This window comes from Labrus mixtus, chromosome 21 (genome assembly GCF_963584025.1).
Source record: "Labrus mixtus chromosome 21, fLabMix1.1, whole genome shotgun sequence".
NCBI classification, from domain to species: Eukaryota; Metazoa; Chordata; class Actinopteri; order Labriformes; family Labridae; genus Labrus; species Labrus mixtus.
In genome coordinates, this window is record NC_083632.1 from 4,226,120 (window position 1) to 4,236,032 (window position 9,913).

Consider the following 9,913-nt stretch of genomic DNA (forward strand, 5'->3'; position numbering starts at 1 on the left):
AATAACTGGAAAAAGAAACACATCTCAGAATATCTATCCTAGCAATTTATAAAAGTATCAAGTAATTGTTTTGTGGCTGCCTAAAAATTTGCTGCAAGTACAACCACAAGAGGGCAGCATAACCAGTTTAAAAGTTCAGTGGAAATATTGACTTCACGATAGGAACCATCGTAAAAAGAACGAGGGGGGAACATTATTGACGGGGACACCGTTACCATGGAGACTCACCCGCTACATCCGGACGCTCGGTGAAAACGGTTTGTTTTGGCAGTTACTCTGCACTTGTCTTCGTGTTATTTTGGTTAATACTGTGACAAAACAACTTTTATTAATCACTCGCTACAGGAATAATAATATTTTACTTTATAGCTAAACATTATTTTATTTGTGTTTAATCCTCCACGCAGACATTATTATGGACTCTGAGTATCTGAAAAGACACCTGGGGAAATGTCTGGCAGACGGACTGGCTGAAGTGGCCGAGCAGCGTCCAGTCAACCCCATCCTGTATCTCGCCCACTGGCTCTACAAGCACAACGAAAACGTGGAGCACCAGACGCAGGTGAGCTGCTGTACTGTTGTGTCGCCAGTAGGGGGCAGCATTACACAACACTGTGTATAGAAAGCAGCGTTTCCTGAGCTTTCTACAGCCAGGATGGTTAGTTTTGAGACTTCACTTATAAACAATCAGAGTCAAAGACAAAATCAAAGACAACAGATATTCCACCAGAGATAAATAGGCTACAACAATATGAAAAATAAAACACCTGGATATGACACAAATATTGTTTTTGTTCAGGAAACGATTAGAAGTCCGTTACAGAGACTATAGTGTGTGAAATGGATAAACTGAAATTGTGGTTTGATGAAAATAAATTATCGTTGAACTGGAATAAAACTAAATTTATGATTTTTGGAAATAGAAAAAAAAAGGAGGAACACATCAGCATGTCTGTAAACGATGTGTTCTCATTGAAAGAGTTTCTGAAGCCAAATTTTTGGGAGTCACAATTGATGAAAAACTGACGTGGAAACCTCACACAGAATACGTAAAGAGAAAATTGTGTAAATGTATTGGTCTTTTGTACAGAGCAAAGGACAGTTTGGATTCTGCTTCTCTCCATATGTTGTACTGTTCGCTTATTCTTCCATATTTCACTTATTGCAATGAGGTATGGGGCAGCACGTATGTGACCAACACTAAACCTTTGTTTGTGTTACAGGAAAGAGCGATCAGACTTATAAACAAAGTGAACGTTAGGGAACATACTAACAGACTGTTTACTAGCTCACGTGTTGAAATTTCAGGATCTAGTTCACTTGAAAACATCGTTAGTCATGTTTAAAGCTAGAAATAGATCATAACCCGAGAATGTACAGAAGTTGTTTGTATTTACATCTAATGAGGAGGATCATTGTCACGAACGGTAGGAAAACAAGGGAGGTGGACCCAAGTGCAGAAACCAAAAATATTTAATTAAACAAAAAGGCCAACGGCAACAAAACTTAACTTCAAAAGATCAACAAAAACCACAGGGATCTAAAACAGGGCGCCACAGAGGAGCACGAGCAAAACTGACATTCCTACAACATACAACAAACGACATAGAAACAGCATACAATGAACTGATACAGAGGGGAAGAAACACAGAGAGTAAATAGACACAGGTGAGACTAATGACACAGGTGAAGACAATGAGGACAATCAACACTGGAGGGAAACACACAGAGGAAGGAATGGACACAACACTGAGGACAACTACAAAAATAAAATACATGAAACACTGAAGACACACAGAACTCAAGAATGAAACAAACACACTAGAACATAAAGAAACACTGAAAATACAAACCTAAATAATACCAAATCATGACAATCATAGACGGAGATTTAATATTTAAAAGTCCATTTGCACGCACTAAATTAAATGTATGTGTATTTCAGTAAATGGAGTTAAATTATGGAATTATCTCGATAATCATTTAAAATGCTGCTCAAGTATCATTCAATTTAAAAGAATGTATAAAGAAAAGGCTCTGGGAAATGATGAATGTATTGAGTTAATCTAACTGATTGTATTTGATTGTTGATCTATTTGTTGTTTTGTGAAAGAAAGAGAAAACAACAGGTTAGCCATCTTATTCTGTAACAGTATCTTGTGTTATTAGGAAAAGGGGGGGGGGGGGCAGGTATTATAAGTTTTCTTCTTCCTGCTCCTGTTTGCTCATGAACAGTGTTTCAGCATTATGAGAAAATATTTTTTGTTGTGTATTATTGTGTTGAAACCAAACACTGAAATGAGCAAATAAATCAAATATGAAATTAAATTAAATTAAATATAAGGGTGGATGATTTGATCCATGATCCATTAAAAAAACTTTCTTTTTTAAAGTAAAATATTTTATTTATTTATTATTTTACAGGGACATTGCATATTGATAAACATTTTTGTAAATATGCCAGAGTTAGCCAAAAGGCTCATTTTCATCTGTTCTCCCTGGCCAGATTTTATAAAAGGCTCCCTAAAAAAAAAAAAAAAAATTCAAACATCACTAAAAGCTACAAAAACAAGTATTAGTGAAAGTATGTATCCAATAACCTACTAAAGTAAAGTTAATGTACACACAACAAGACAACATGTAACACTATATACAATAAACAAGTTACACAAGGCCACATATAAAACATTGAGTGAGCTATACCTGAAGCTCACCTCAACAGACAACTAACACACAGGTAATACCATTCACATGGCATACAAGAAAAAACCCTATAGAGTAGTTCTAAAATAAAATAAAAAGCTTTCATAAATCAACAGTCATCTGCAAATCAGACAAAGTAAGCAACCATCTTGTGAGCATATTTATAATATTTACTGTCGCAGCAAAATATGTAGATACTGATTGATTGATTGATTGATTGATTGATTGATTGATTGATTGATTGATTAAATTTATTTCAGACATATCATATAAAATCAAATATATAAAAAATACAAAAACAAAATGAAAAGCACGAAAATACAATAAACAAAAAACAATGTTCAAATTATTTCACAAAAAAAGAAAAAGCAAATTACATTCAGTTGATATGCCTGAAAAGGAGTAGGGAGAAGTATAAAACTTATTTAATCCTACCACTTTTCCACACCTCAATAATTAATATTTATAAAATTATTATATTTTCACGTGTCGGAAATAACAAAATGAAGAATAAATGATGATAAAAAATATTCAGCAGTTATCAAGTCAACCAAGTTGCCAAACTGTCATTAAATCAAGAACATTTTTATTATTTATTTTAGGTTATTTTAAGAAAATGCCGTCAGCTCATCTTCTCCCAGTGGCCACAGGATATAAAAATAGCTCATCAGATGTGTTTCTCATGAATGCTCTGCAGTTATGGTTATAATGATGTTGGAAAATATGACCCCAGCCACCTTAAGGAGAATAACTCCTCATGTTACGGCTACTAGCTGTTAAACTCCTTTAAGTAAATCTACTTCTGCTCTCTTCTCAACTCCCTCTTCTACAACCTCAAAGCCTTGATCTCCAATAGGTTGACGAAGACTTAGACGGCCTAAGCTCCTCAGGCTGAGACCTATAAAGCCACCAAGCTTAGTGAGGCCATGACAACAAAGACCTTTCACCTTTAGCTCACATCCACATACTGCTAACACAGAAACGGGACTGTAAACGCATTAGGGTCATACGTATTAAAAGGTCAATGGGTTAAATATGTTACAGCTTGTGTGGATATTGTGAATATATCAAACCTGCTTATACGGTGTGTCACAGACAGAACAAGTCACAGTAACATGCTTTTATTTTATTTTGCAGAGAAAAGCTAATATGTCGCTCCTGGAGGAGGAGCAGGCAGAAGCCGGAGAGGAGGGGTTACATCAGGAGACGCTCAAAGACGAGGAGCAGAGGATCAGTAAGGTCGTGGAAGAGTCTAATGAAGTATCCAATTTTCAAATAATACTGACTTTGTTTGATATAACTTTGGGCTGTTTTCACAGATTCACCTCTAAAAATTCTAGAAATATTCATGCAATCTTCCACAGTTGGTTGTTCACACGTCCCTCACAGGGGGAAACTTTCCCTGAAAACATAATGAAGCAATTCCTCCTGATCAAGCGCTATAAGGTTGCGCACAAGTCGCAGCATATACATGTCATCTCCCCTCCAATCCTGTATTTTCACTTGGCTCACCCCTACTTCACATGCACAATTTACTGGAGGGCTGGCAGGAAAATGTTCGGGTAAAGTCGGAATAATAAATTTGACTATTTGCGTTCACACATGCAGCTCATCCCGAAAATGTCAGGAGTTTTCCGGAGAAAGCAACATTAAAGTCTGATTACAAAGGTTCAGTAAAACTAATTCACTATTATGGCGTTATGTCTTTAGTCAGTGAATGATGCAGAGTTCTTCCTCCTTGTATTGAGAAGTTCATTCTGAGCAAAGATCCAGTGCTAGGAGGAACATGAGATCAAGATAGAAGAGATGAAGGTCCAGGAAAGCAAAGTCGTCGCTGTAATGTACCAAACTTACAAAAAAAAACCATTTGGATTTCACTTAGAATTCTTACCATGAAATTTAAGACCCTTCAAAAGTTTATCAACATCATCACATCAACAGATCCCTGAGCAGGAGCCTCCAGAGCTGTCTGATCCATCCACACCAGCACCAGCAGTAGCTCCTGAAGTTAACAATCCTGGAACAGAAGAGGAACAAGACGCTTCTGATCCATCCACACCAGCACCAGCAGTAGCTCCTGAAGTCAACAATCCTGGAACAGAAGAGGAACAAGATGCTTCTGATCCATCCACACCAGCACCGACAGTAGCTCCTGGAATTAACAATCCTGGAACAGAAGAGGAACAAGACGCTTCTGATCCATCCACACCAGCACCGACAGTAGCTCCTGGAATTAACAATCCTGGAACAGAAGAGGAACAAGACGCTTCTGATCCAGAAATCAAGCAGGATAGAGATGAACAAAAAACTGAAGCTCAGGAAAATGAGCCAGAGGTGATAAAAAAGTAGATCTTACATCTGTGTGCTTCTGGTGGTGGATCCTTCCTGATCTCTTGAAATCACTTCTCTGGTTTTGTTTTCTGAAATCTTTGTCAGCAGGGTTAGGGTTAGGGTTATGGTGCTTTTATTACTGCATGGTTTTGCTTTTCTGTGGTGTGAAAATAGTCATCCAGTAATTTCAAATAGTTCAAGCTGATGGTGTGTCTGCCAGGTGGAGGTTACAGATCAAGTAACCAATCCAGAGTCGCCTGAGGCGAAACCTCTGAAGGCCAGCAGCTCTTCCCTTTCTGACCTGAAAGAGGAGTCTGCAGAGGAGCCTGATGAAAAGACTGAAGACGAGCCAGGAAGCAATGAAGCAGAAGAGACGACGGAGGTGAATCCAAGTGACAATCAAGAAGACGAAAAGGAAAAGAGTGAAGTTGACCAAGAAGAGGAAAAGGTGACGACACACTCGATTAGCTTTATTCAAAACTCTTTGTCTGAAGGATTTAATCCATATTAACAAATGAAGAATCTAGAGTTCAGAGTTAAAAAACGTTAAGATTCATAATACTAAAATGTTTACATTACGTGTTAATCTGTCACTGCAGGTGGATGATCAACCTATCACTGACTCTGAGCAGACTGAAGCATTACACTCGACTCCCCGCCCAGATGCTGACGACTTACAAACAAACAAAACAGAAGAGCAACACGACAAACAGACCCCTCGTACTCCTGACCCTGAACACACAGAGAAGGTGATGAAAATACAGTTCAGCTGATTTTGATCGGCGGCATTCACAGATTAAAGACGCGAGAATTGCAGGATAAAGAGCAAGGAAGGAAATCGAAGTAGAAGTGAAAACTAGGACAAAGAGAGCTGAGGATATACATTACAGGATAGAGGACAAAGGCATTGAGACGGAGGAAGAAGACATCAGCTGGGAAGATAAAGGAAGATAGTGTGTGTGCAATGAAGGAAAGGAAAATACAGACAGGAGTCAGGCTGAGGAAAGGCAGATCCACTCATCTAAAAGCTGCAAGAACCAAGCATTTTGAGTCATTTTCAAGCAAAAGATTTGCTGGTTTAAGCTTCTTAAGTGCATTAATTTGCTGCTTGTATGTGATAGTAAAGCTTTGGTTTCAGTACTAACTCATATGCTTATTTTCTACACCACACTGTTTCCATAATAGGTTGAGTCGATGACAGAAAGTGGACAGGAGATGCAGAATTCAGTGTCTCCATCTCTTCAGGACGAGGAAAAGGTTTGACAGTGTTTCTGTCTTTGCACAATTTTGTAAAGATAGTCCAGAGGAGGCCGAGCATGTTGAGCTGAGAAACAAGAAGCAGTACACAGTCAGCCATGCAGGGGAAACTGTGATTTTTGAAATTCTTAACAAACTTTATCTTCTCAGGAGACGGACGATCGACGCGCAAGTGAGGCCGCTGATATCTCTGCTCCAGCTGACAGTGATGTAACAGCGGAGAGTGAGAGACCTGGAACTATTCAAGAGGAATCTGAAGACTAGGAGAAGGTAGACTCTGTGGGCCAGCTGATGACAAGTGGATATGACAAATGATTTATGATCTGTTAAAAATGTTAATAAAGTCACACAAACAAAGGGGATATGCTGAGATGCTTTTCATTTCTTATAGTTTTAGTTGTAAAGGAATTATTTCTCTGCTTTTTGATGATTAAATCCGTGCTGTTTAACAGTCCAATGATCCCAATGAAGGTCAAATAATACCAGAATTTATATGTAGTGTGGTGGATATATATGTGCAAATAAATAAGTCTAAACTTTAAAAAATAAACATGCATCACTTGTTTCTATCACTTCGTATCTTAGCTTCTCTGATCTTTAATTGTGATGTGTCTGATTTAACCTTATCTGAGCACTGGGCTGAAATCTGTGTGAAGATCATGTTAGTAGTGTGACAGATTCTGCAACATGCATACAGTACAGCCAAGCTTTATGAAACAAATGTGTTAATTGTGTAAGCTTGCAACATGTGAGATATTTTTGCTGGATGACTGTGCAGATTGCCTTTTCCTTCCTGACCTTTGCACTGAAGGAGGGGGAGGTACAATTTTTTTTTTTTTTGCACAAACACACAATTCTGTACTTTAAAATAGTCAATATTTGTTTCACGCTGCAGACTCGCTGACTGCGTCACTGAGCAGACACAGATGTAATCAGTATCTCGGTCCCAAAAAAAACAAAACAACTGGGAGGATCTATTTTAGCTGGAGTTTAAATGCGATGTCAGCAGCTGTGCAGCCACAGAGAGGGGTTCTGTTGTAGAGGAAGAAGATGATGCATTTCTACTAAAAAAAAAAAAAGAGGAGAGGAGAAATGGCGACGGAACTCATCGCCAACGCCGTGGCGACAATCGGCGGACTGATCACCGGTGTTATGAATTATTTCACCGACAGGTTTCTGACTCTTCCGCTGATGGCAACTCTGAGATATTTAGAGGAGACTGAGCTCAAAACTCTGCAAGAAGGTGAGTCCAAACTTTCTGTTTTATATCTCTCGAGTAAGAAGTTGTGTTGGAGCAGGCCATTGGAAGGATGTTTGAAACGAGTCATTGTGTTGTTGGATTGCAGCATTGAGATTGTTGCTCAACTCGTTGACACCCTTTTGCCTGATTTCTTCACTCAGCTCCAAGAACCCTGAAAGCCAGATCTCTGTGGCAGAACTCTGGAGCTGTCATCATGGCAGTGAGGAGACCTGGATGATTTTTGTGCAGAGAGGTAATGTATGAAAGCTGCAGTTTGGCAAAGCTCCCATTATTTTTGAAATGTCTAGTATGGAGAAAGAAAATATCGTGAAAAGTTTCATTATCACCCTTTTCCCTATTTTTTTCCCCCCACCTTTTGTTATAAATACTTATTTTGCTATTATGAAGCTTTTGTAAGATCATGCTTTAACACCAAGTTAAATATTAAGATCCCATACTCCATGTTTTTTTTTCATCATTGCACCATCCCAACTATTTGAAACCTTAAAATCTTCCACATCTTTCATAAATATTTACCCAACATCCAACTTTATCTTTGGGGGAAAGTTCTGGATCTCCACTGGAACCTAAAAGTTGTGCAGGGTTTAAACAACGTCTTGCTGCAATGAGAAAAACATTTGAAGATAATTTAAAGAAAAGGAAAACATAACGGTTCTTCTCTATACACTTGGCAGCAACAGGAAAAAGAAATGGGAGGAAATAGATACGGTGGCAGATACAACTAGACGAGACACCTCCACAAACACAGTAATAAATTGTCCAGCTGAATATGAAACAACCCTCCCAGAGACTGATGACATTAAATAAATTAACACAGAATAATCATGCATCCTGTATGTGTTGATGTGCTTTGGTATTCACAGCTCATGTCACTGAGTTCCGGCTGATCTTCTTTATGTCTTTATCGCCTGCAGGAGGCCGCAGCGCTGTCCTCTCTCAGGTCCCAGCTGGATGAGCTCGGGGTCCCTCTGTTCGCTGTGGTGAAGGAGGACGTCGGCAATGAGATCCAGAACTTCAGACCCTACTTCAAGGGGGAGATCTTCTTAGACGAAGAGGTGGGGAGTTTTTTTTTTTTTTTCTTTCTGAAATGAATCGACACATTGTTTCGATCAGCTCCCTCATGATGCCAAGATTTTCCTTTTTCATAAGTGGAAAAAGTCATTGATGCTCTGTGGTGAATCCGTTTAGATCTGCATGAATGATTCAAAGCTGCTTGTTTGTCTGCTGTCCCGGGCAGAGGCGGTTTTACGGACCCCGTGAGCGGAGGATGGGTGCCCTGGGGTTCGTGCGTGTCGGTGTGTGGATGAACAGCTTCAGGGCCATCAGGAACGGATTCTTTGGAAACGTCTCAGGAGAGGGCTTCGTACTTGGAGGGGTCTTTGTCATTGGTCAAGGACAGCAGGTAAAACCTTTAGAGACATCTGCACACCATCATATAATACACGTCAATACTGTCTTCTTTATTTTTATCAAACTGATCTAGTCGTTATGTTTTTCTATTCTGTTTACTCATTTTCATTCATATATATCATTTTAATTGTCTTAGGTATGAAAGTTGCTGTGCAGATAAATGTTTTGTTATCAGTTGTAATGACAAAATGATGATTCACATTCATATAAAATCACAGCTTGAGCCCCTTTTATTTCCTTTTCTGTGTAGAACAAACCCACTTTGTTTTGATTTTCTCCTGCAGGGGATTCTTCTGGAGCACAGAGAGATTGAATTTGGAGATAAAGTCGACCTTGAACACGTCCTCTGGGCTGCAAGGAGAATATCACAAGAGCTCCGGCCATACAGATAGAACAGTTTTATCGCTGGTGGATAACAGATCGAATGTCGAGTCCAGACTAAAACGAGAAAAGTGTTTGTTTGTAGATTGGATATGTGAGTTTGTTGGTCTCAGGATGCATTTTGCAGTATGACTTTGTAGTAATAGGATCTGAGTGTGTTAATGATGGTTTGTCTTTAAACTCAAAAGAGGAAGCAGATCTGATGTCTAACACTTGGCTTCCTGTTATTACTCAGTGATGCTGTTATTTTGTTATTTTGGGAGGTGAGACTCTAGACCTTTGACAAATAAAACTTTTCTCTGTGCGCTAAAGTTTTTCTTGTTATTCATTGCTTGGAGGAAGTTGTTCAGATGTTGGACTTTTATCTAAATTCTTCTGGGTGGGGCTGTTTCCTGTCTTTTCCACATTTAGTACTGTGAGTATCTTCCCTCATGTCATGCAAAAAAAAAGACACATTTTCCCAAATTTGTACCTTTGCAGTAATAACTGTATCGTCATAAAGTTCAAGTCACACTTCATACTTTCTCATACATCTCAAGCAACAATAGAAACAAGAGTACTTTGAGGGTG

At 38.8% G+C, this 9,913-nt stretch overlaps 2 protein-coding genes across 2 annotated transcripts; both read left to right on the top strand.

Annotated features, from left to right (window-relative positions):
- The first annotated feature begins 160 nt into the window (after nt 1-160).
- LOC132955912 (protein IWS1 homolog) lies at nt 161-6,555 on the top strand. Its single transcript, XM_061029004.1, has 8 exons — nt 161-261; nt 408-562; nt 3,841-3,942; nt 4,645-5,037; nt 5,255-5,482; nt 5,634-5,783; nt 6,220-6,291; nt 6,442-6,555. Exons 2-8 carry the CDS (start codon nt 416-418, stop codon nt 6,553-6,555), a joined length of 1,206 nt encoding a protein of 401 aa, XP_060884987.1. The 5' UTR covers nt 161-261; nt 408-415.
- A 623-nt stretch (nt 6,556-7,178) lies between these two features.
- LOC132955708 (peroxiredoxin-like 2A) lies at nt 7,179-9,654 on the top strand. The gene is made up of 5 exons (XM_061028670.1): nt 7,179-7,534; nt 7,693-7,784; nt 8,467-8,607; nt 8,790-8,954; nt 9,247-9,654. The coding sequence occupies exons 1-5, from the start codon at nt 7,384-7,386 to the stop codon at nt 9,352-9,354; spliced, it is 657 nt and encodes a 218-aa protein (XP_060884653.1). The 5' UTR covers nt 7,179-7,383; the 3' UTR covers nt 9,355-9,654.
- The last annotated feature ends 259 nt before the right edge of the window (nt 9,655-9,913 follow it).

Coding starts and splice junctions, on each gene's coding strand:
- LOC132955912 (XM_061029004.1), top strand. CDS start 416: ATGGACTCTGAGTATCTGAAAAGACACCTGGGGAAATGTCTGGCAGAC. Junction 5,483..5,633: donor TTGACCAAGAAGAGGAAAAG/GTGACGACACAC, acceptor CTGTCACTGCAG/GTGGATGATCAACCTATCAC. Junction 5,784..6,219: donor ACCCTGAACACACAGAGAAG/GTGATGAAAATA, acceptor TTTCCATAATAG/GTTGAGTCGATGACAGAAAG.